This window comes from Ostrinia furnacalis, unplaced genomic scaffold (assembly GCF_004193835.3).
Source record: "Ostrinia furnacalis isolate ACB-3 unplaced genomic scaffold, ASM419383v2 OfSCF1746, whole genome shotgun sequence".
NCBI lineage: Eukaryota > Metazoa > Arthropoda > Insecta > Lepidoptera > Crambidae > Ostrinia > Ostrinia furnacalis.
The window spans coordinates 51,103-78,920 of NW_021131985.1; the positions used below are offsets into that span (position 1 = coordinate 51,103).

General features: G+C 36.0%; 1 protein-coding gene across 1 annotated transcript in view; it reads right to left on the bottom strand.

The window, feature by feature from the left end:
* Positions 1-793: 793 nt before the first annotated feature.
* Positions 794-27,818, bottom strand: part of LOC114353619 (IQ calmodulin-binding domain containing protein igloo) — a 260,416-nt gene continuing 233,391 nt past the window's right edge. Inside the window, exons 4-5 of the mRNA XM_028305678.1 lie at positions 2,699-2,805; positions 794-1,458 (exon numbers count right to left, since the gene is read on the bottom strand). Coding sequence (XP_028161479.1) covers positions 1,351-1,458; positions 2,699-2,805 — 215 coding nt within the window. The 3' untranslated portion in view covers positions 794-1,350. The remainder of the gene's footprint in view (positions 1,459-2,698; positions 2,806-27,818) is intronic.

The window sequence follows — 27,818 nt, forward strand, 5'->3', positions numbered from 1 at the left end:
ACAATGTTTGTTATCAGAATGGCCAGTCTGTGTATAGAGCCAATTCTTACTATGGTTATCCAAATTTTGGTGCAGTGTATTAGAAGCTAGAAACTTGTACAATATTTAATGAATCTAGATATAACCACAGGCTTGTGTTGAATTACAAAATACTGTAGGTCTTTGCTGAAGTTAGGTTCTATGTCCTTAATCAGTTCAAATTTCAATATAATTTGAAAAATGTTAAAACAATTTAATAATAAAGTAAACAACTTACAAAGGTTTTTCTTAATTTTAGTGGACTCTTCAATAAAACACATTTGATATAGGCGAATATTAAATATTTTATTTAATATAAATCCTAAATTTACCAGAAATGTACAGGAAAATCCAGCGAGAATGGTGGTAGTACAAACTTTAAATAATATTTAAAACAATTGCATGAAGTAATTAATCAGAATGTTAAATTGAATTTGAAGGATACATACTATTTTATTTTAATAACATATTATTACGCATTATAAAACATAAACTTATGTAATATATTATATAAATTAAGCATTCATAGTGGCATTAAAGCTACAATAATCAACCTTAACTATATTTTTATTTTAAATAAAATATTACATCTTCAACAAACATTGAAAGAAGAAAACCGTCGGAATGTAATAATAATAAAGAACTATTACGAAGAAACATCTGATAATAATAATTGTCATGCGTAGCTTCACGAAGTAGGGTGACCATAATGTATTATAGAAAAAACGGGACAGATACCTATCATATTCAATAAATAGTTCAATTCATTCCAATCTTTACTACTTCTTGGTAGTCATGAGACACGTCAATCCAATGCTTCAGCCGATAATCGTAGCATGTAAAGGATAAAAATTGACTTAAAATGATAAGTAAAGAATTGACATACCATCCACGATTACTCTTTACATACTAGTAAACGATGCGAGGACTGGATCCGTATGTACGATTCTTCTACATTGCTTGACGAATAAACATGGTGTAGGAAAAAACCCTTTAAAAGTCTCTAACGACAGACACAAAGTTGTTATGTTGTCTGTATTTGCCACCTGTATTTTATCAGTTTATCACACACAATTTTGATCAGTTAATATCCATTTTACATGCATCCTTGCACGGTGAAACTACAGGTTTTTAATCAGAAGGAATAAGTATAGCCCACCAAATTCCACCAAACTATTATTATCAATCGAGACCCATATAAAAAGAATTCCGAATGAGACATTGGTATTCGTAAAATGTGATCCTATACTATTAGTCTCAGAAATAAAACAAAACTTTGGTATTGTGAAACGTGATCCTACATACGAGTCCAAATCCTGACGCGTGGTCACCTTAGTTGGGGACGTCCTTGCGGACCTTGTGGCCGCGGAAGGACGCTTGTATCTTGGTGGCTGCCTTGTTCAGGTCTGGATCGGCTAGGTCGATCTTTTCTATGTCTTCCTGCAAAACCAATTAAAATTTTATTAATATTTTAAAGAAACCTTATTTGTTTGCAAGCAATATAGAGTTAGTTTGCACTGCAGGCCGCTACCAATCGATCAACATGGAAAGCATTGGGGGAGGCCTATGTTCTGAGGCCTATGACGTCCTATGGCTGAAATGATGATGATGATTGCATTGTAAAGACCTATCCACATACAATAATGGTTCTATTTTTACAGGTCATAGCAGACTTGTCAACTCAGAAAGGGATCAACACCGTATCGCCCTTCGCGCGGTGTCAACCGCGAGGCGAGGCATTTACGTTACGGTTACGGATAAGTGTCCGTTGCAGTATGGAATTTCATACAAAATTGCCTCGAGTTGATACGGTTACGATCCCTTTCCAGGTTGATAAGTGTGCTACGTCCTTTATACTAGCTACCTTCATTGAGATACCAGAAAATGGATCGATCACCCCATTCTCATGTAGTAAAATATGGTTATAGTGTTGTCATAAGTTACTGGTGTTCACAACGGCTTATAAAATCCTGTTGTCCACAAAATCTTGTTTACGACATTTTATGTCCATCTACTTTAGAATGTTGGTCGTGAAATTCGGGTACTTAAAATAAAATGTAGCTTTATGCATTTCCATTTGCTATAAAATTTAGTTTTTCAGGCGCTTCACTGAGAGACTGCTTTTTATGACTTTTACTCTTTGCTGTAACTTTATTGAGGCAGGTGCTCTTGGAAATCGTTTCTAATTTGACACAATGTATTCTATTGATTATTATCATCACAAAAAATGGAAGTATACGTTTCATGGAGAAGGAATAGTTATTGTAAACCCTTGAAATTTAAGCTGACAAAGTTAGGTCACCGAGTTTATTCTCAGCACTTATGGTCCCGAGGCAATGATAGGGTTCAAGTTATACTAGGTCATGGAAAAGCGCTTAATAAAAGCCTTTTGTTTTTTAAATGACTTATGACTTTAAAGGAGGTTCATAGACTCGTGTATAGACCGTTTCATCCACGTAGACGCGCCCCACCATTCTTCCGCTAATGTTTGAGTGTTATCGGTACATGCTAAATCATCCACGAGTGCATCATACGCACACTACAATAATGACGCTCAGATTGCTTGGATCAGACTTCTCGACCAAAAATTGGTGGAGCGCGTCTTCGTGGATGAAACAATCTATAGTAGGTAATAGGTAGTAAGTACCTAGGTTATGAAAAGGTAGATGTATTTACGTACCTTATCCTGTAGATCCTGCAGCTCTTTGGCCTTCTCTTCAGCTGTCTGCTTGCGGGCTTGGTGGCCCCGGAAGGAGGCCTGGATCTTGGTGGCCGCGCTGCATAGCTCTGTGGACAAAGATACAAAATTAAATATTAACATCAAAAGTAACCATATACTCGTATATTCGTCCCATCGTTAGTAGGTATAGTCCTCTCTCCAAATATGCACAGCAGGACCTATAAGTGTGAACTGGTGGAAAGAACCAATGGCCAACATCAAATATCAATCGAACCCCCCAAACCAACTTGTAACGTGCCTACCGAAGCATTGATAGATGTAAGTAAATACGGTCACTCATTTTGTAGTCCAACAGCAGGATAAGTTAGTTCAGTTTTGTCATCAAAGTGCTAAAACACACTCAAATGTATAGGTCCATATTTTAAAAACATTGAATTTAAAGCAACTTAAAAAATAATCACATTTGATGCAGCCAACAATATTGGTACAGTCAGCGTCAAGAAGTTCGTGACACCAAAAGTAGCCAAAAAGTTTGCAACGCGTCTTTGTTACAATCGGAATAAGGTTGTATTGTAAATTTAGCTACTTTGGGTGCCACGAAGTATTTGACGCAGACTATACTTAATTAAAATTACTTTTCAAATTATCTCCCTTACGTTTCAGTATTGCACTACTCAAAGGAAGCTAGAATTCATGTGTTTAATACCTATTCCATTTCTCCATTCAGCTAGCTAATGAGAACTTCCTATCCTAAGTAATATTCAAGCAGAGAACTTAGTTTGCACGAGGCAGGGTTACCATGTCTACAAATTTTGCGGGACAGATTCGGACTCGGTTGGTATTTTAATATAAATAATTTGCATGTAAGAAAAAAAAAGCCAAATTACACTTATTTTTCTTTTTGAACTATCAAACTCTACTGTCCCATCACATAGAGACACACGCCACCACCGTGTCATTAATCACTCGAATATGGCGAAACCAACAAATACGCAACATTGAGGAAATTAAAAAAATCAACTGAATAAGTAATTAACTCCATTTAATTTTGAAGCAATTGCAATCAAATTGCATTCATAAATCTAGAATGAGTAGTCGATAAAAATAGTGAGCTAGTTTTTTTTTGTACAGTCGCAGAATGAAAAGGTTCGTCACCTTAGTGTCGGTTTTCGCTTGCACTAGGTACTGTAAAAGTCAAACCTGCCAACATTGCAACAGTGCAAGAAACAGTGCTGCTAACATTTAAATAAATATGACGTTTGCTAACAAATAAGGTTTTGCTTGTTTATTTTTCTATCCCATCAGTGCAATGCAATGATGACATTGACCAATTAACAATCGTTTTTTTTATTTAATAGAAATAATAATGGCAGGTTGAACCAACAAGAAGGTTTTAGTTGATTCCGTGGAGGGTAGTTGAACGGGAAGCATGGTCGATCTGTTTTAATGGTTTCAATTTATTATTTAATGGACTTTAGTGTACAAATTTGGTGTTATTTTGTGTTCTAAAGTGCAGTGAAGTGATAAATTATAAAAAACATTGAAATACTTCGAATTTGAGCNAGTATAAATAATTTGCATGTAAGAAAAAAAAAGCCAAATTACACTTATTTTTCTTTTTGAACTGTCCCATCACATAGAGACACACGCCACCACCGTGTCATTAATCACTCGAATATGGCGAAACCAGTAGGTACTGGTTCAAATACGCAATATTGAGGAAATAAAAAAAATCAACTGAGTAAGTATTTAACTCCATTTAATTTTGAAGCATTCATAAATCTAGAATGAGTAGTCGATAAAAATAGTGAGCTAGTTTTTTTTTGTACATATTTTTAAGGTTTGGATTTTTCCCATCTCTCAGATGGTTACCCTACTAAAGATTGAACTATTCATGCAATTTCCTAGTAGCCGTGAATAGCACGGCAGAACCGTGTTCGGTCCTGTACTCTTGTATGAGTATAAGCCGCAAGTTCTTGGAATAAATTATTATCATCGTTTCTTAGCAACTCACAGAAATAGAGGTATTGTAGCATTAAAATTATCTCAAACACGAATTTTCGTTTAAAAAATTGTCTGGCTTTTATGATTATTTATTATCTGACACAAATAATAAAAAAGACAGACACTACAAATAATATAAAAAAATGAATTTTAGGATAATTAAAAAAATACTTTTTATTTTCCACGGCTTCTTCTATGTATCGTGCCCGTTTTTCCCTTGGAAAATTTTAAATAAAAAATATCCTTCATTTTTTTCTTAGTTTCAAAGTATCTCCATACGAAGTTTCACCAAAATTTGGTTCAGTGTTTTAGAAAAATGTAATAGACAACTCGATCAGTACAGTCATTCACTCGGTTCATTCATCTACGTTCAATCACTCACTCGTTTGTTCACTTTACGACAAATCGAGTAGCAAACAGTCAGTTGTTATCCAACCTCCACGGTGAACGGACGTGTCGAGGCAAAGTTCGTGAAGTGTTTTGTGTTGTGTTAGTGTTAGAAAGGCGGGAATGCTGCTCGAGAAAAACCAGGTGAGTGCTCATTTATTTTTCATTTAAATATTATGTAATGTATAATATAAAAATAAGTAATTTTAATATCCGCAGATAATCGTCAAAAACTTAAAAAAAAATGGAATATCGAATAAAACAGATTAAAAGATCATTTATTTACCGTTATTGTTCATTTTATTTATTATAAACAATGATAAATTAATTACTCATCCCGTAAAAAGTATTTTACACTACGCCTACAAAGTTATTATGAAACGCGTTTCGTGTCGTGTTTAGCGACAGTTTTATGAAGCGCGATAACTTTGTAAATTACATAAAGTGAAAGTTGGTAGGGTGTCAAAAAGCGAAGTGAATGAACTTTATCCAGACTTTTTTCGTTCACACATTTGTACGAGAATTTTTTCATTCCATTCTATGTATTTCACTGAACTACTAAAAGTCTACACTATGTAGTTATTTATCAAATATGGCTTTCCACCTTTAAATACACTCAACATCAAATAAACCGCACCTTCCGCGACGCGAACTTTAAAGATTTTCTTCTGACACAATCATGGTACCCTAACAATATTGGTGTTATTTGAAAGCCCAATAAATATCNGTTGGTGGGAAGTGGGGATGCATACGTTTGATAAGTGCTTGTCGCGGGAGGTGCGATTTATTTGATGCCGAGTGTAGTTAAATAAACATACGGCAACCCTAAAAACTATTCCAGGAACACAATCTTCGCTTAGTTGCTATTGTCATTAAGGATATTACAGACTACAAATCAAGCATTAGTGAATAAGAAATAAAACAATGTTCTAATGGAATGGAAATAACCGCTCATTCCGACTGAAATAGGAAAACAATATTGTACTGCACACAGACTGGGAAGGTCAGTTAGCTCATTTCGTACTAGAATATTCAGGAGTAAAATTGAGATATGATTGCATTAAAATTTGATCGCAATATTAAAGTGCTTTCTCGCCACAGAGGTAGGCAACGATATCATAAAAAAACAACCATCGTTATTATAGAAACTTAGTCTGGTATTACAAGAGTTTACATTCAGTAACAAAGTATTTACCTACTTCATTATCATCATGATATCAACCACAGGACGTCCACTGCTGAACATAGGCCTCCCCCAAGTAATCATTTTTGTTTGGCTATGACTCTATCAAGATTAATAGAAGTGTCCAATTTTTATTTTCTTGAAATGGACCCCACTTTGGTAGTTACTTAAAAATACTCAAATTACTTTGAGGTTTTCTTCACTTTGCTATCGCCTTGATTGTGCTGGCTTTTCTATCCGTTCTGTACCAGAACTTGGCGTAATAAGTTCATTCTCTTTAATTAAAATCCATAGAGAACTCAACTTAGTTCTGTCTTCGTTATTACCATCTTTGGTTAAAACGGTTTTATTGTTAACCGGAGGACAGTTTAAATTAAGTTTTAAATGAAGGAACGTTTATTACGGTCTTTTGTTAAACCAGTGGTTACATTAGTTGAACTCCCAAGCCAAAGGTTCAGGGTTTGATTCCCAAGTGAGGTTTTGTTTATTTATACAGGGTGAAATTAAAATCATTGGCATCCTTTCAAAATAAGATATGATACAAAGTAGACGTATATTCCCCAAATACAAGACAAATCCAAATAATCTTATATTTATCATTTCAGGCCCAAAGCGTAATATGCGGTGGAGTATTGACTAATACGAGTAATTTGCCAAATCTTTATACTCTGCTTTTTTGGCACGATATTACGTAACATAATTATTGTTTGTCTGTTTGTTTATTTTTTGTCGTCTACTATATTTTTTAATAATTTCTAGATTAATCAATATCTATAAAAGCGAAAGGTCACTGACTGACTGACTCACTCACTCACTCATCACGAAATCTCAGAAACTACAAGTGCTAGGAGTCTCAAATTTTGCATGGGGGTTCCTTTTAGAACGTAGGTGCTCACTAAGAACGGATTTTACAATACTCCACACCTAGAAGGAGGTAAAACGGGATCCACGCGTACGAAGTCGCGGGCTGCTAGCGCTAATAATACAATAAAGTAAGTAATTACCTTCACTTGAAATAAGTTTTCAATGTATTGTAACCTATTTACAGAACAACCAATTTTACTTAGTGCGATTCTATTTTCAGGCTCATTTGTTGTCAGTCCATCAGTAATGTGAAGTCACGGCCTCAACTCGTAATCCGTAATCGATTGGACCCAACTTGATTCGATTACGACCCGATAAGTACTTATGATTATCGATTCTCTTCGTGGTTAGTGACATTGTTTTTCAACGGCTTGACGGTTTGTGTTCCTTGGTAAATTGGTTTAAAGTTATTTAAACCAATACCATAGTTTTTTTTTAATTTCTTAAACCTGACAATAGGTTGTGAACATGATCAATTAAATAAACAAATGGATCAAAACTGTAGGTATACTGGTCAAAATTAAATATTTTTGATTTGATTTATAAATTACCAGAAAATAAGCTTTCTAAGCATAGATAGGTANCCGCTAGTAATACAATAAAGTAAGTAATTACCTTCACTTGAAATAAGTTTTCAATGTATTGTAACCTATTTACAGAACGACCAATTTTACTTAGTGCGATTCTATTTTCAGGCTCATTTGTCTTCAGTCCATCAGTAATGTGAAGTCACGGCCTCAACTCGTAATCCGTAATCGATTGGACCCAACCCAACTTGATTCGATTATGACCCGATAAGTACTTATCGATTCTCTTCGTGGTTAGTGACATTGTTTTTCAACGGCTTGACGGTTTGTGTTCCTTGGTAAATTGGTTTAAAGTTATTTAAACCAATACCATAGTTTTTAACTAACTTCAAAAAAATCAATTCGAGTGATTTTTTTTTAATTTCTTACCTGACAATAGGTTGTGGACATGATCAATTAAATAAACAAATGGATCAAAACTGTAGGTATACTGGTCAAAATTAAATATTTTTGATTTGATTTATAAATTACCAGAAAATAAGCATTCTAAGCATAGATAGGTATTAATTCCTACCAGTGTAGAGACGAGTGTAAGTATTTTTTTTTTCAAATAAGCCACATAATATCACATTTTGCTTACCTGAAGATAATGATGAAAGCCCGTAACAGTTTCCTACTTTCTCATTAATAAGTAAAAAATATAACATACAAGCGACCGCCCGCGACTTCGTACGCGTGGATCCCGTTTAACCCTCTTAGGGGTAGAGTTTCGTAAAATCCGTTCTTGTTAGCCCCTACGTTCTAAAAGGAACCCCCATGCAAGAGACTTCTAGCACTTGTGGTTTCTGACATTGAGTGCGTAAGTCAGTCAGTCAGTCAGTGACCTTTCGCTTTTATAGATATTGATAAACCAGTTGTTACTATCTTAATTCTAAAAACATTTTTAAAGGTTACCAAAGAGCCTATACTGTGTTGGTAACTAATAGCGAAACCACTTAGCTATTTCATAAACCGTTATCACAGGATATTTCGATCATTTGCACAGAAAATTGGCAAATCTAGTCTTCAAAGCGAATAGCGGAAAATTGCAAGCAATTTTAACTTTTCTGGAAAATTTCTCCAATGCTAGCCGAAACGATACTGAAACGTAAATGGTGTCTAAAGCCCTGACACGAAATACTGGATTTGAATTTAAAACGGAACTATAACCGAACACAATAATGCAATAATAATTAATATGAACTCGATATGTGTATATTATAATTAATGTCGTTTTTCAGTTTTTTCAAGCAAAGAATAATGACATGGTCACCGCAGCAGTGAACAAGTCTTAGATTAACGTAAAAACAAAAATGATTTAGTACAACAGGTACGAATGTTAAATAAACAAAAATATCTTTGAAAATACTGAGGTATTACTTGTAAGCGCTTTGGACCTGCTCTGTAAGCTTACAAGTGTTTTGCATTAATAAATAAATAAATAAATTACGAAGGAAAATCCGAGTTCATGGTACCAGTCTAAGTAAATTCTAGCTTTACCATAAAATAACTGCAGGAAATGCCTGAATTAAAATAAATTTTACTTTTAAGGCAAATCGCGTGAAAATAGTAAAAACAATTTTTGCAGTTTCAAAATTCATGCATGGAAAATGCGCTCTATATTTGAAGATCAAAGTCGCACATTGAAATTCGATTTGTAATTTTTTGCTAGTACAAAAACGATCAATTCACAAAAAATGCGATTTAAAAAGCATTCTACACTAACGGAATAAGTTTGAGAATCGGAAATGTTTTGGGATTCATTCATATTCTGGTCGGATGAAAACTATTTATCATTGAATTTCTCACTTCCCACAGTTGGGATGTGATTTAATTTTGCCGCCATTTGTCTAGCGTTGAATATTGTTGGATTTTTATAAAATTAGTAGTTGGTAAATAAATATCAAATCATAGACGTTAAAGATGCTTTTAGGTCTGATAAAAAGTAGGTTGATAGGTATAATAAACCGCTTAAAATAATTATGTAGTTCCTTTTAAAAAAACAATTATCAATGTTCTTTAAAATATACCTACAAGTTTTTTTTTACAAAAAACATGCCATTAAAAGACACGCTCCAGATAAGTTATAGAAAAGTTTGTCGCAAGCTACCTTACAGCAATTTACCAGATTATCTTTGGCGCCAATCGTAACGTGTAAATCTGCGTCACGAAAAGTACAAATAAATGAGCGAAAAACGTTCGAAGAGAACTTTTATCTCGAAGCAAAAGAAAGGGGGACGTCACATATTTCACGCGACCTTGGCTGCGACGTGCGAGTGGTTCACAAAAACTTCCTCCTTCGATATATTAGAATTATCTCTATGAAGATTTCTGGAGCCAAGAAGGGGATTTACATTAAACGACTACGAGTTAGTATTTTTTGTACTTTGAAGACTCCTTGGCTATAAACCATCTTGCATCAAAATAATAATTTGTTTATCCATATTATAGGTTACTGCATTGCCTTATTATATTTATTTTAAACATAGGTATGATAAAATCATTAGTTACCTATCTAAGCGTTCGATCACCTACAACTTACAGACATATTATTATAACTAAGCAACTCTTATTTAAATAAATAAAAATACATTATTTTTCGCGTCCGAGGTTAAAAACTTCAATATGTAGGCATAAAAAATAAATAAATACACAGATTTCTCCCACCACAAAACAAACTTAAAATTCCGCGTCGGAAGTGGATAAAGCTTAAATCTAAAAGTTATTTCAACAAAACTTAAACATTCATACTTTAGATTATTAACCGTATCCCCAAAGGCGGTCCCGCTTTTTGTTCCAACTAGAATTTTAATCTGGTATTTATCACACTTTGAAATAAGTTTCAAACTTGAAATGGGATTGTGTTTTGATTTTCTTGCTATGTTTAAGTGGCGAAATTGTTTTCACGAAGTTTTCTTACATTGTAAAGGTATGTATGAGGGTATAAACATTATTAATTTGATCCGAAAAACAGGCACATTATTAGTCGAAGGTCGGATTTGGATGAGGATTGATTACACAAACCGGCCTTAAGCAGCTAGGAAACGTTCTTTTCCAAACAATCCACGGATACGTTTATTCTTTTACTACATAAGAATCAATCGACACTTGAAATTCGTCTATATTTCCAATCGTAAATATCCGGACCAATCGAGATATTTTTTTTTTATTTTTTTATGCTAGACAAGGCAGGTATTTGACCGCAATAGCCCTTATAAAGCTTCTCAACAGATGCCTCTCACCGAGAATGGGTCAAATCATTTATCATAGTTACAAATGGCCAGTCTGAGGGACAAAACTTGGGTACCCGCTGGCTTGACTAAAGTGCTCATCCTTAATATAGCGAAAGATTGTCTTTCCTTGCCCATTTTGATTACTGTTAATAGCGATTGATATATAGATGACATACTAATTACAGTATAAGAGTATGATACTCATAATGTCACAATTATTAACGGAATTCCCGCGGCTTCACCCACGTGTATTTTAGTTTATCTCAAAACTACTTTATCGCAATCGTTTCGTTACAAAAAGTATGTTAAAAAATATCCTATATTTTTTCCTGGGTCACAAACGGTCTCTAAATCAAATCACATCTAAATCAGTTCAATGGGTTTGCGTCGTACGAATTTATTAACACTATAAATCAGGTCGTATCATCTATGTTCCAATACTAAGTGAATTGTCAATAGTGGGAATAAAGTTAGGAATTCTCACAAAGTCTGTTGCACCAGTAATCTTACTAATCTACTTGTGCAACAACAACAAAACCACTCCCCTAATCTGACCGAAGTGCTTTTAAGCTGAAATATCCCACATTCGGTTGCAATGTAGTATCATTTAATTCCTAATGGCGTGCCATTACGCCATCTCCGGTTTCTGAACCCGTTTCAGACCTTAATTTTAATGATCTTGGAGCACACACTGGAACTACACTTGAAGACGCCTTTTACTAATACTTGAGTGTTTAAGTAGGTTACTAGACCATATTCTGTGCAGCTTGTTTCTATTAGTCTAGTTTCTGTTTATATACTACCATTTAATAGATTTTTAAGAGCCATCTATTTTTTTAATGCTGTACATACTGCCTTTGGTATCCAACATGACTCCTTGAAATAGCCATTTATACTTCAAGATCTTTTACATATTTAATGTTTTCAAATACCGAGATTTGGATGTTTAGTTACTATTACATTTACTGTGTGGATCTCCAGTCTAAACAATAAATTTTCTCGGTATTGTTGATCCTTTAAAGAAATTTCATTTGTTATTTCACAAATTATTTCTACTCCCGTTAACCCCTCGTACTAAGCTAAATATGTTTGTGTCACGAGTGAGCTCACCACAATAGTCGAGCGGCGGCGGGGAACCCGTTTTACTTTAAGCTAGTTAATAAGAAATTATTTACAGTCATAAGGCTGTGTCAGAAAGGCGTAATCTGTTTCACAGTGCTCTTGGCGAGCCGCCAAGCGTGGCCAAGTGGGACTCAGTTGTGTGATTGTCCGGATAATTTGGACGCGTTTGTCACACTAATGTCACAGCTGATAAAAAGGTTGGAACAGCTGGCCGTTTTTAAATCTTTGGGGAAAACATTTTGTTAAGGTTTGTCATAGATACGGGACTATTCCTACCTCTGGTTCCCAACGCTGCAACTCTTGTGTAGCTAGGATCTACAGCTTGACCGCCAGTAAAAAACCTAACCAGTGAAGATCAAGTTATTTTTCTCAGGGGAAAGTTAAACTGTCATTGGACCCGCAACGAAATCAGACAAACAGAATCAGTGTCATAGGTAACCATAAATTGACAACGATGGACGAAGTTTCATTTTTCTCGATTACCTACACTGTTATTTTGGCATCGTAGTAAAACAGTGAAGTGACTGAGCTTTTTTGCCTGCGGTTTGTCACACTAATGTCACAGCTGATAAAAAGGTTTGGAACAGCTGGCCATTTTAAATCTTTGGGGAAAAACAACATTTTGCTAAGTTTTGTCATAGGTACGGGACTATTACCATCTCTTGTTTCCACCACTGCAACTCTTGTGTAGCCAGGATCTACCAGTGAAGGTTAAACAAGTTTTTTGTCCCGGGGGAATGTTAAACTATCATTGGACCCGCAACGAAATCAGACAAACAGAATCAGTGTCATAGGTCCATAAATTGACAACGATGGACGAAGTTTCATTTTTCTCGATTACCTACACTGTTATTTTGGCATCGTAGTAAAACAGCGAAGTGACTGAGCTTTTTTGCCTGCGGTTTGTCACACTAATGTCACAGCTGATAAAAAGGTTTGGAACAGCTGTACGTTTTTAAATCTTGGGGAAAAACAACATTTTGTTAAGTTTCATCATAGGTACGGGACTATTACCTTCTCTTGTTCCCAACGCTGCAACTCTTGTGTAGCTAGGATCTACAGCTTGACCGCCAATAAAAAACCTAACCAGTGAAGATCAAGACGTTATTTGTCCCGGGGGAATGTTAAACTATCATTGGACCCGCAACGAAATCAGACAAACAGAATCAGTGTCATAGGTCCATAAATTGACAACGATGGACGAAGTTTCATTTTTAACGATTACCTACACTGTTATTTTGGCATCGTAGTAAAACAGCGAAGTGACTGAGCTTTTTTGCCTGCGGCTTCACCCGCGTGTATTTTGGGCTGCTATAGCCAAGATCTTTACTCAGGGATAATGTAAAATTCTAATGAATTTATGTATCGCTCTAGCAGCTTTTGAGTTTCTACATTTCAAACATAATACAGTACAAATCTTTCCTCTTTAATACATAACATCTAAGCGAAAAAACCCTCACAGTTCGTTCATGGCGTGATGACTTAGCAAAAGCCACGACTCTACCTCTTCCAAAAGAAGGCTAGCCCATAAACTGAAGGTCGTCCGATAAAATGCTTAATGGCACCTATAATGATTAGGGGCGTGTCTATGGCACGTTTGTGCGGGCATGAGATAGCAGAAACCGCCATGATTAAATTACCATAAATTAAACTGTAGAAGTAGATAATAAAGATGTTGGAATAGCTATTATTTTTATTTTATCACAGTTACAGTTTTGCTGTAAAAGATATGAATGGTGGTGTGAGTGTCCAGTCTAATCTTCCAAGCAAATTACGGTCTAGAAGTCTACCGTCGTTTTTATATCCACAACGAGGAAGCTCTTGGCCTGGGCATCAGACTGAATATGGAAGAGCTTTACCCGGAATCCTCAACCACGGAGGAACTAGCTAGATCTAACCTCCAACTGCTGGAACACAACAATGTTGTTAACATTGTTGTTATGGCGATAGACTTAGGTAAGATTGTGGTGGCAGGCCCTACCACCAACCAAACCGAGCAGATTGCGCCCATTGGGATTCGAACCTGGAACTTCTGACCACAGAGTCAGTCAATTATCTACTACGAGTATTATTTTTATCAGTTTCAGTTCTGGTGTAAAAGTAAAATATGAATGGTGTCGCTGACATATCTATCTACTTTGTATCAACTAAAATGAGATCTTGATGTTATGAAGTAAGTAGATACTGCTTCAAGATATTTTATGGAGAGCGAACATATAACAGTCTTTTAGGTGTTTTTCAAAGTTCAATGAAACAACTTCTTTTACAAACTGAAGCAATGACTGAAAAAGCTACCTACCTACGGAGTGATTTCCGCTCCGTGAAACTTTTTCAATTACTTACATGGGCACATACATAATCACTGAACTCGTGAAGTTGTTCAAACACGCAATGAGAATATAAAAGATTAGACGGTAAAGAGTTCATATACCTAAGCAAATTTTTGTTTCTAGGTTTTCTTCCAAAACAAAAACGTTGGGTAAATATAATACACGCGTTAATTTACTTTCACGCCAGTTTTTTACCAGAAATAAATAGGAAATGATTTTTAAAGTTAAGATTAATGAAACCTTTTAGCTTACGGACCTAAATACTGTTATTAAGATATTAATAAAAAATCTCATCTGCTTTAAAGTTACCTACCTACTTTACGCTTAATCAAAGTGAATAAAATATTTAGATTCAAATTCTTATTAACTTTCAACTCAAAAACAAAAATGTAAAAATCTAAGATGCATTTCCTCAAAAATTTTGTAGTAGGAACCACAGAGCTTTTTCTTCAAAGGCTTTCAATGACTTACAATAAAAAATCAAATCAAAATTAAAAATAATTTATTCAATTTTTTTTACCACTGGTGGCACTTATGAACGTCAAAATACAGCAGGAAAAAAAGGTAGCTCTTAAGGGGCCCTTTACATGTCAATTTATGTACCTTCAAAAAGTGTCATTTTCTAATCAAAATATTTTGCTACCGTTAACTGGCCTTGCCGAGTTTAACAATACAACAACAGCACACTAAGGTTCTCTGGAATTTCATAAGGTTGGCCGAGAATTTGACTTACGTGGAACGGAATTTTTCCTTTGACGTCATCACGTGTGGCATGCTTTTAATTATGAGAACTTGGCCCATATTTAACTTATGTCCGCCCAAAAATATTTGTCTATTTTATAAACAACTTGCTACGTCGGCAAACTTCGTACACCTATGTTCATCAGAAATAATTTATGATTTTAATGGTGAAAGAATTTTGCAAATCAGTCCAGTAGTTTTGGAAATCTTTCCTCTTTAACTTACTTACTTAGGTATACATACATATTTTGAATTAACTTGCTATATTCATTCAGTACGAATCTCAAAAACCTACAGATTTTTACACATACAATTAATCGCATCACATAAAGAACGAACAAAAAGTAAAAAACAGGCCAAGTTACTCAACAAATTAATAAAACGCACCGAGACAGAAACGCCGCAAATACTGAAGTAACGTTTTTCCACAGTTTTTCTGAGCTAGCGGTAGTTTTTTTTCCTTTAGGAAACGTTCTGCTGAAGAAATTAATTTGTTTTTTTCTGTGCCGTGGTCTGTGGTTAGAGAGTTATATACATTCTTTACCCAAGGGGCACTCAATAGTTTNGTCCCGGGGGAATGTTAAACTGTCATTGGACCCGCAACGAAATCAGACAAACAGAATCAGTGTCATAGGTAACCATATATAATGGACGAAGTGTTTCGTAGAACATGGTGCCATTTAATTAAAACACTTTCTTTTACGGTTTTACAAATATATTGAAACTATGACAGTTCAGTACGATGACAAAAGCAAGAGAGCGAAACAAAAGAAGTCCTAAATAATTAAAAATAAAACGCCGCGCCGCGCACAGATTGGAGCAAGGAGGCTGAACGCCTCAACACGAAGTTTAATTTTTCTCGATTAGGTATCTACACTGTTATTTTGGCATCGTAGTAAAACAGCGAAGTGACTGAGCTTTTTTGCCTGCGGCTTCACCCGCGTGTATTTTCGACTGCTATAGCCAAGATCTTTACTCAGGGATAATGTAACATTCTAATGAATTTGTGATATCGGTCTAGCAGCTTTTGAGTTTCTACATTTCAAATATAATAAAGTACAAATCTTTCGTCTTTAATACATAACATCTAAGCGAAAAAACCCTCACAGTTTGTTCATTGCGTGATGACTTAGCAAAAGCCACGACACTACTTCCAAAAGAAGGCTAGCCCATAAACTGAAGGTCGACCGATAAAATGCTTAATGGAACCTATAATGATTAGGGGCGTGTCTATGGCACGTTTGTGCGGGCATGAGATAGCAGAAACCGCCGTGATTAAATTACCATAGATTAAATTGTAGAAGTAGATAATAAAGATGTTGATGGAATACCTATTATTGTTATCAAACACAGTGACAGTTTTATTGTAAAAGATATGACTGATGATTTATATTAATAAAACCTATAGGTATAGTAAGCGCAAGAAAAGTGAGAAAACTTAAAGGGGAGCACATTGGCTCCCTTTTTCCATACATTTTGACAATTGACAAAGTCAAACGCTGAGGACTATTCCCACCTCGCGTTCCCACCGCTGCAACTCCTGTGTAGCTAGGAGTACAGCTTCACTTGATCGAAGACGAAGCGCTTCTAAATATAAAGACTGTAAGTGTACAGTCGCGGAATGAAAAGGTTCGTCACCTTAGTGTCGGTTTTCGCTTGCACTAGGTACTGTAAGAGTCAAACCTGCCAACATAACCGTGCAAGAAACATTGCTGCTAACATTTAAATAAATATGACGTTTGCTAACGAAGAAGGTTTTGCTTGTTTATTTTTCTATCCCATCAGTGCAATGTTACAAAATGTAGTTTTTTTAATTTAATAGATAATGGCAGGTTGAACCAACAAGAAGGTTTTAGTTTACAAATTTTAATAATCTTCTTGACAAGTTAAACAATAATTTTGAACTATACTGACGAACAGTTAAAGATTATTTTCTCTTACTCGAGATTATTCTGTAACATAGTTTCAAAGGGTAATATGTGCTCGCGATTCGTTGAAGGAATCAATTTGAAAACTGACGAACCTTTTCATTCCGTGACTGTACATCTAGGCTTTATTTTAATCTTATGTAAAACTGAATAATCCTATAAGCTATTTTCAATCCAGAATGTCTGCAAAAATATTTTTAAAGTAATTCACTATCATTTTTGGCCTACCTACATTTTTTGTTACAAAGAAACAACTAAAATAAGATCTTTATTTTATGAAGTAGGTACGATTTCAAAGATTTTAAGGAGAACAAATATAACTTTACGGCTGATTTTTCCACAAAAAAACGATTCTATCAAACAACTTATCTTACAAACTGAAGCAACGACTGAAAAAGCTACCTACCTACGGAATGATTTCCGCTCGGTGAAACTTTTTCAATTACTTACATGGGCACATACATAATCACTGAACTCGTGAAGTTGTTCAAACACGCAATGAGAAATAAAAGATTAGACGGTGAACACTTCATATACCTAAGTTTTTACTAATTTTTGTTTCTAGGTTTTCTTCCAAAACAAAAACGTTGGGTAAATAATACATGCGTTAATTTACTTCCACGCCAGCTTTTTACCAGAAATCAATAGGAAATGATTTTTAAAGTTAAGATTAATAAAAGAAACCTTTTAGCTTACGGACCTAAATACTGTTATTAAGATATTAATAAAAAATCTCATCTGCTTTAAAGTTACCTACTACCTACTTTACGCTTAATCAAAGTGAATAAAATATTTAAATTCAAATTCTTAATAACTTTCAACTAAAAAACAAAAGTCTAAAAATCTTAAATGCATTTCCTCAAAAATTTTGTAGTAAAACCACAGAGCTTTTTCTTCAAAGGCTTTCAATGACTTACAATCAAAAATCAAATCAAAATCAAAAATATTTTATTCAATTTTTTTACCACTGGTGGCACTTATGAACGTCAAAATACAGCAGGAAAAAAAAGGTAGCTCTTAAGGGGCCCTTTACATGTCAATTGGGCCCTACCAGCGCTTCGAGACAAACATAAATGGCATACGTACTACACACTAGAATCTTATGTACTTTCAAAAAGCGTCATTTTCTAATTGAAATAGTCTGCCGTTAACTGTCCTTGCCGAGTTTAACAATACAACAACAACACACCAATGTTCTCTGGAATTTCATAAGGTTGGCCGAGAATTTGCCTTACGTGGAACAGAATTTTTCCTTTGACGTCATCACGTGTGGCATGCTTTTAATTATGAGAACTTGGCCCATATTTAACTTATGTCCGCCTAAAAATGTGTTCGTCAATTTAAAACTTATTACAACTTTTGTAGGTAAACAACATCGTTCATCATCCCGTTTTTTGCAGGATCCCGTATAGTAGTATACGTTTTTTAATATTAACGTTCGCACGAACATCCCGTTTGCAGTGTTCGCAAAAAAACGATCCGTTAGAATTTGTAATTTAAATTTCAAATACACATAATGTGTGTCCACACGACAGTGCCTTGGGATAGGGCTCTTATTTTATGGGAACTTATTTTTATACTCTCGGAATAATTCCAAAGTTTTTTATCTCTGGATTTAATCGCATCACATAAAGAACGAACAAAAATTAAAAAAACATTCCAAGTTACTCAACAAATTAATAAAACGCACCGAGACAGAAACGCCGCAAATACTGAAGTAAGGCTTTCCACAGTTTTTCTGAGCTAGTGGTAGTTTTTTTTCCTTTATGAAACGTTCTGCTGAAGAAATTAATTTGTTTTTTCTGTGCCGTGGTATGTGGTTAGAGAGTTACAAGGGGCACTCAATAGTTTAATAAAATGTAAAAAATATTCTTTTGCATTTTGTTTTTATTACCAGTGAGATTTATTAGCAATATTTAAAAATCCGTAAGTCCACCCACAAGGTGGATCGACAAGGTCGCAGGAAGGCTCTGGACGCAGGCCGCTACCAATTGGTAGGTATATGGAAATCATTGGGGGAGGCCTATGTTCAGCAGTGAATGTCTTATGGCTGAAATAATGATGATGACGATGAAGTTCCGAAATGAGACAGTGTAATTTTGTGACCAAAGTGTTTGCATTGTGACTTTCAAAAGTTTAACAAACTAATTCAGAGTGACTACACCAGATTTCACGATAAAACCTCAGCAGAATAGTAAGTACAGATTTCAGGAAGCCCCGGAACAAGATTGATTGGAATACTTATTGCGAACTATGTTCGGGTCGCAAACAAGTCGATGTAATCCATCTTACTTGGGCTAGTGTTGGGAAACAATTATCGATAGGTACTTGTTCCACTACTAGGGCTTGTTACCTCGAAGACCCTTTTTTTGCAGGAACAATTTTTGTAGAATCCCTTCAGTAGTAAGTATACGTGTTTTTAATATTAGTGTTCACACGAACATCCCGTTTGCAGTGTCCCGTAAAAACCGATCCGTTCGATTTTCGAATTCAAACACACTTGTTTGTTCATACCACAGTCAAGTTTTGCGGGATCCTGCAATCTAGACACNATCGAAAAAATATTAAATTAACAGCAGTTTCGAAATTAGTTTTATTTCCATTTAAATTAAGTACTTTTTTTTATGAAATCAACATTACATCAAATATTTGAAACAATTGAAATGTGATGTCACGAAACTTAGGACCCCTCCCACCCCTTGTCACACCATGTCACACTTTGTCAACCCCCTCCCCCCCTCTTTACGTGTGACGTACTTTATGGATGACCCCTTAGCCTATTGCACTCCAATAGTGACTAAGTTTCTTGCGCTGCTTCTTCTCAGCACTGGCCCATTTATTGTCCCGAAGCAGTGTAGGTAGGGTTAATACTGGGACGTGTAAAAGTATTTTTATAAGCCTGTTTGCAAAAATAAATGAGTTTTATGAGACCTCCTTAAAGCAGCGGCAGCGCCACATAGCGCTATCTTGCGCTCTTGTCACAGAGCATGGAATCGCGCCGCGGCGGCGCGCGACGATTCCATGCTCTGTGGCTCTTGTCATCCAGTCACTGAGCTGGCTTCTTTAGATCATCGGTCCATCAAAAACTCTTCTGCGTTTGCTAAGACATAGTCTTCATTTTAAACCTGTTTACATTGGTTCTTCGATAAATAATGACCAGTTCACTGCAAAACTTTTGAACATATTACTTTGGTCTTCTGCCGAATAACCTCGTACCAGATTTTATCCCACAACACGTCATTATAATTATGTTTTAATTAGATTTTGAATAAAGTAATTAACTGAACTTTTCTAAACATGAGCCCGTATTTAGCTAGCTATATTTAAACGTCGGACCCATGTCGTTGCCGAACAAAAAGGGTCGAATGACCCGTTGTTTTAAGTATAAAACAAATCTCTTTATTTAAAAAAGACTAGATTTATCTTGTTAAATATTTGTTTATTATAAATAAGGTCGTCCGTCCACTTTGTGGGTGGACGTCCCACGCTGCGTTTTCCGGTACGTGGCCTCCACTCCAGAACCTTGCTACCCCATCGGCCGTCACCGACGATCTGGATGCAGGCTGCTACCAACCGCGCGATATGGAAATCATTGGAGGAGGCCTATGTTCAGCAGTGGACGTCCTGTGGCATGAAATGATGATTTGTTTATTGTGTGGGCTATAAAATCTTGTCAGATTGTATGAGGCACCATTACGCTGTCTGAAATTTCAGTAAATAGAGGAATTTATGACAATTATTTCATGTTATCTTCAAAACTTCGGGTTAAAACGTCGTTTATACGAAATGCATAAAGATTTTATTATATCTGCAGTATAAAGTTTGGATGTTAACGATGCGACAGACAGACACAATAATTATACACGTATGTCAAATTTAATACCCCTCTTTGGGTACTTAACTTAGTCGAAAGCACGTAAAACTTTTACTACTAACCTGTGTTTAGTTCTATGGTAATTATGCAGTTTAAAGAAGATATGATCGACATGGAAATCCATTGAAATACCATCCTCATTTTTGTTCGCTTCAGCCAAATGACGTCCACTGCTGGACAAAGGCCTCACCAAGAATTTCCATAACGACCGGTTGTGCGCTGCCTGCATCCAGGTACTTTTAGAATAGAATAGTTTTTATTTGAAAGAAAGACATACAAGCAGGCAAGACATAGGTACATAATGAAAGAGATACACAAATGGACAGATAGCTGCTTGTGCCCCTCTGACAAAAAGGCACCCGCTCAGCATACATCAAGACCGCGCCAGGGCTTGTCTCGAAACTGATTTTCAGCGGGGGCCCTCTGTTGTCAGCAGGGGGGCGCAATGTACAGGAAGAGAAGAAAAAAAACAAAGCAAACTTATAAGAGTAAACAAACAAAAAAACACCATAACAATTAAATTAACTTCTCGCGGCCTTCACAATATAAGTCTTCGTCTATCGTCGATTCACCTATGTCCCCATCATCATAGTCACAAAACAAACAACAAAGAAATAGCAATATTCTCCTACTCGATAAAATTTGATAGTTATTATTATTATAGGTATTTTATGACGTTTTCCTGAACCTCCCTCGAAGGGGCAATAGACATGTCAACATGACTAATCAACTGACAATATGATGTCATTTCATTTTCATTTTATCATACGTCAAAACATATCCCTCCACTTAATTCGAGTGGAAATTATATAGCGATGGTTTTTTTAGTGGATTGATTGATCACGTAATTACTTTAAGGTATAAAAAATAAACAAACATAACCTGCATTTGAAAGTTTGTGAGGATGGATATTTGTTACTCTTTCATGCAAAAACCACTGAACAGAATTCGATGAAATTTTAGTTTAATTATATAATAATAATTTATAACGATCTAAGATAAACCAAATTTCGGGCGAATGGCGCGCGAATCCGCGGGCAAAGGCTAGTTTCCAACAAATGACTTTTTAGTATGTCATCATTTACGATTGAGTGAATTAAGATAAAGTTTCCCTTAACCCATAAAATGTGCACATCTAATTTCCCAGGAAAAAGTCCACAAATTACAGACCACACAGTCACCCTACCCTAATTGAAATAGATGGCTTAGGAAACTACTTTCAGGAGGGTAAATAGAGTTTGGTTAAAAACCGGTGTTTTCTCTGTGCCGGAAAAGCTGGGTTTTTGTTGGAAAAGCTTGCCTTTTGCCGGTGAGTTAGCTTTGGCCACGTTTTGTTACTCTAGAGAATTTAGTGAAGTTAAAACTTGCCCTAGGAACTTTAAAGATGGTGTTGTTTTAGTCATCTTACATAGTTAAGCAAACGCGTAAATAGCATCCCGATTATGAATGAACTAGCGGCTGCTCGCGACTTCGTACGCGTGGATCCCGTTTTACCCCCTTAGGGGTGGAGTTTCGTAAAATCCTTTCCTAGCGGATGCCTATGTCATAATATCTACCTGCATGCCTTTCAGCCCGATCCGTATAGTGGTTTAGGCTGTGCGTTGATAGATCACTATGTCAGTCAGTCAGTCAGTGATAGGAGATGACAGTTAATAGTACCAGAGTAAACACAAATGAGTAGGTCATCTTCATAAAAACGCCCGAGCGCGGTTTGTATGTGAGCGCGCCAATACGTATGCGGCGCGCACGCACACACTGACAAAATTTAGCGTTGATTAGCGGTGAGGTGCCCCGAATTTTGTCAGTGTCTCATTTGTATTTACTTTGATAGTACTCATGAGCTATGATAGTACTAAACGCATAGTACTTAAGATCTTGAATTTTTCATGTTATTTTGACTGTTTATTCCCCTATATTTTTTATCTAGACCAATCTAATATTAAGGCGTGCAAAACCGCAAGAAAAGGAAGTGCTAAAACTCAATAGCACTAAATTGAGAGACCCTCATAATAAAATTATACAAAGGATTATTACACCCATAAAACTGATCAAACCGCGGCGCTATTGGCCGTGAATAAAAATAAGGCTGAATTCGGTTTTCGCATAAATTTATGCCATTTATGCCATGATTATGGCTTCCGAAAACATTCGTTTCTAACTAGGCCCATAAAGCTTTTACATCCGACGTTATAAAGCTTGTTAGGGTTGCCAGGATGAGGAAAAACGAATTAATTACTCTGCAAGAGTAAATGCGAAAGTTAATGAGTTGTTTACGTTTTGACGTCTATACCCGTGAACCAATTTTGATAGAGTTTGCCAAATAGAACTGAAATGAAAATAAAATGTGTCTTTTAGACAAAACGGGACTATTCCCACCTCTCGTTCCCACCACTGCAACTCCTGTGTAGCCAGGATCTACAGCTTGACCGCCACAAAAACCCAACCAATGAAGGTCAAGTTTGTCCCGGGGGAAAGTTAAACTGTCATTGGACCCGCAACGAAATTAATCAGAAGAACATAGGAGGAGTTCGAAATTAAGGTCTTTTAGACAAGCTGTAACTTCCAGCATGCATTTTACAAATGGACAATTAATTAGGAAAAGAATGAGACAAGGCATTTTACATACAATAGAATGTGAACCACTCTTCCCATGAATGTCGTAAAATGCTATGCGTCTAGTTAAAGGACACATTATGCGAAAATCAGGCATCCCCAAGCCGTACGGCCAGAGAGATGAGTGGTATCCAAATTCTTTATTTCCTACAGAAAAACTAAATGGGTCGTACTACAGCAGTGGAGATTGAATGACAGACTCTGACAGACAGAGTCATGATGATGATGACGATGATTATTTAAGTAAGGTATATTAATTGTATACCCATTCTTACAAGATACATCATACAAGAATGCGTGGTAAATTCAGTGAACTGCTCCTGAATCAAATGTACCTACTACTGCTTTTTCTATTTATTTATATTAACCGGCAGACAGTGGTGACTGAGTTTGTTGCGGCGCTTCTTCTCAGCACTTGCCAAATGTTGGTCTCGAAGCGCTGGTAGGGTAAAAAGATTATGAGACATGTAGAGGCTCCTTAAGAGCAAAATGACGATTTGTAAGAACTATTTATTAGTCTAAACAAATAAAGAAACTTTGACTTTGAATCCATTACCTATTAGTCGAGGTAGTGTAAATTCTAATTAAGGTAATTGAACATTGTGACTGGAAAAAAAAATCCTATTTACTGCCACGTCTACCAACCCTATCAATCAACCTTCGTCGGAATTCACGTAACTGACCTTGGGGCAGAGCCTTGGAGGAAAGGGCTATTCTGTGGGCAAGGGATCGATCTACCTTCAAGGGAATAGGGCGGCCATTTTTCACTGTGACCTAGATACCCTGTTTGGGGTTCGACATGATTGTGGGGGTAATCTAGTTAAATATGGACAAGTAATTACTGTAAGTCTGGCTTGGACGTGTGGTGTAGAGGTATTGTGTAGAAAATACCTGATAGGTACGGTTTATTGATGGGAATTAGTGGTTTAAGTAGATTGCCTATAGTTCTTGCAACTCACTGGTGTGTGTACGTGTACACATGCACAAAACGATAGTATAATGTCTATCAAAACTTTTGAAAAAACGAACTGTAGCGAGCCACCACACATGTAAAGCTCACTCGCCTTCGTGAATTGCAACAACTAAGTATACCTGTAAATAGGTGAGATCATAAAGGTAGAAGGAAGGCGCTGGATGCAGGCTGTTATCAACTGGGCGATGTGGAAAGCATTGGGGGAGGGGAGGCCCATGTTCAGCATTGGACATTCTGTGGCTGAAATGAATGATGATGAAATAGGTTAGGTTGATGAAAATATTTGTTCCAAGCCAAGTCCGCCTGGCTTTCTACCACGATCTTATCAAAAGCTTGTAGGTTCATTGTAGGGCTTCCTTTAAGTCCGCTTGGCTAGTTACCACCATCGAAAGCGGTTGTCATAGCAACAATGTCAACAGCTGTTGCAGTTGGAGGTAACATAGCCAGTTCCTCTGTGGTTAAGGATTCCAGGTGAAGCTCGCTTCCACCTTCGGTCTGATCATCACTTTCCAGTTGAGTTGTAGTTGAAAAAATACTACACTAGTCTGATCTAGTTGTTAAATTAGACAAAGATAGATGCAGTGGGTTTGAATAAAGCATTCTGTCATGGCCATAATTTGGATGGGCAATTAATTCGCGTTATTTAGGCCAATTTCGTCAATTGTGACGTCACCACAAAACGCAGCAATGCTGAAAATGGTCAAAATTAGAACATTTATAATTAAAATTTAATTTGTGTAAAAATAAGAAAATTTCCTAAAACATAGTGGACTTGTTTAGAGAGAACATACCATTAAGAATATTAAATACAGCCTTCTAAATCCCATTTACTAGCGTCACATCAGAAAGCTTTTAAAGCACACACGGTAAAAAGCTCCCACACCAAACTCATTTATACTGAAAGCCTATGAAGAAGAATACAGAAAACTTGTCAGCTAAAATTAATGGTCACGAATTTTATTAAAGCTCGTACGTATATTGGACATAAATATAAATAACGTATCTTTTTGAAAAAAAAAAAAAAGTTTTATTTTATCCATAATGTTAAGAGGCACTCACAGATATTTTATTTATTAGGTTCACTTTGCGGACACTAAAATTTATAGCATTGGAAAACGATATCATTAATGATGAAATACAATCTGATTTTTAATATGTATATGAGACAAGAATAACATAGCAGAACATAGTAGAAGTGATCCACTAAGGCTGACACCACCTTATTTTTACCGTAACAATAACATTAACCGGTGCTTTTTGTATTGAGTTTGACAGATTTTTGACGTTTGTTAAAGTAAGATGGTGCAACCCAGCCTGTTTGTTAAAATGACTCATTAAAGATGCACGCTGATTATAAAAAGTACATAGGTACCTAAACAATAAAATACTACGATTTTATATTTCAAAGAAAGAAAAATTAGTAATTTAGTCCAAAATCATTAGAAATACAGAGTATAATTAGAGTTTTTAGTTATCAGAAAAAACTTCAAAAAGATTTTATCTTATTTTATCGATAGAATACGTTCTTTTTCTCTTAGACTTTCTCTTCACAAATACCGTCCGACCCTTAAGCAACTCGTTTGTTATTAAAGGTGATATTTTCGGGTAAATCTTTGGTAAGACCCTGTCAAAACACATTCCGCTCCTTGCTAAATAATGAAGGTAAAAGGTACTGAGGGCTCAACAGATAAACAATTTGCCACAAAATAACCTCTATTACAGCTCTATAAGATCTTATAGCTTTATAAGATGCTGTATGTAGGTTGACGTGCCTTCACCTGTAAACTAGAATTAGTTCCAATTTTGTAAGTAAGTAGATAAGTCCACTATATTTTATTAAGACAGTTTTTGGGGACAGTTTGGGAAAAATAGTAAAATAGATGTGTACGTACGAGTACATACAAAAATTATAAGAAAATGATTACAGTAAATATTTTCAGACGAATAAAGTGAAAACTAAATACGAGTAACTTATTCCACTTGATTTATTATACACCCGTATTCACAAACATTATTATGAGGTCTCACAGTGCGCGTGGTCGCACAGGGTGGCACACGAACCAATCACAGAGCTCTATTCAGCGCTGTGCGTTCAATTTGCTGCTTAACTTGAGCAAGCATCGTTTGTGAATACGGGCGTTAATTTCTATTTTTGTATTTTTCAGCCATTTTTCCTCCCCGTAAATTCCCATGACGAAAAATTCCCCGAAAGATGTGTTGTTTACTCCCAAATCGTGCCCTAGAGGCCATCTTGTTGGTACCTTGGAAAATACCCATTCCCACCTATTTTGTGGAAGTGGGATCGATACGGTGTTACCTAGCCGACGAACCAATAATTTGGTCGTATTTCGAAACCGCTCGACTTGGCAACGATGTCGAACGAGTTGGGAATAAGATTTAATCAGTTACCGCTTTTATGAATTTGCTACAACTAGGTAAATAAATAAGTCGTAGGGATTCGTCATCGACTGCGTTAAAAAAATATGAAAATTTTAGCTCTTGAGAGTATCCGCTAGGGGCGCTGTACAATCCGTCATACATTTAATATCATCATCATCTCATAATTTTTTAATGCAAAATAATCGTTTTGGAATGTGACAATGTGTGGTTACGAGAAGCTAAAGATGTTATGGGCAATGCTTTGGACAAAAACTACGGCTTCTAGCCTTTTAAGAATAGTAAAACATACCTCCACAAAATTACAGCTCTCTAGTGCCAGTAGTTTCCAAACAAAACCTCGGACGGACAGACAGACATAACGGAACTATAAGGGTTTCTTGTCAGGACTACGGAACCCTAAAAATGAAGAGGTAGGTTTCGGAACACGGACAAAAATAGCCCTTCCAGGTAAGAACGAAATCTAAGAACTTACTAACGCCCGTATTGACAAACATTACTATGAGGTCTCAGTGCGCGTGGGTGACACACGAACCAATCACAGAGCTCTATTGGACGTTGTGCGTTCGATTTGCTGCTTCACAAGTTTATGAATAAGGGCGTAAGATACAATCCCATCAAAAACAATACTTGTCAAAAAAACCAAGTCTCGCAACTCAGTTGTTCTACGGTAAAAAGTTATGAGATCCATGTAATACCAAGTCCAGGCCAGGAAATCTTTAACGTTTTACATAAATTATTGACTTGGCCATCGCACTAAATAATTTAATTTACACGTGTTTTCATGCGATGGCCAAGTCAATATATTTATGTAAAACGTTAAAGATTTCCTGGCCTGGACTTGGTATTACATGGATCTCACAACTTTTTACCGTAGAACAACTGAGTTGCGAGACTTGGTTTTT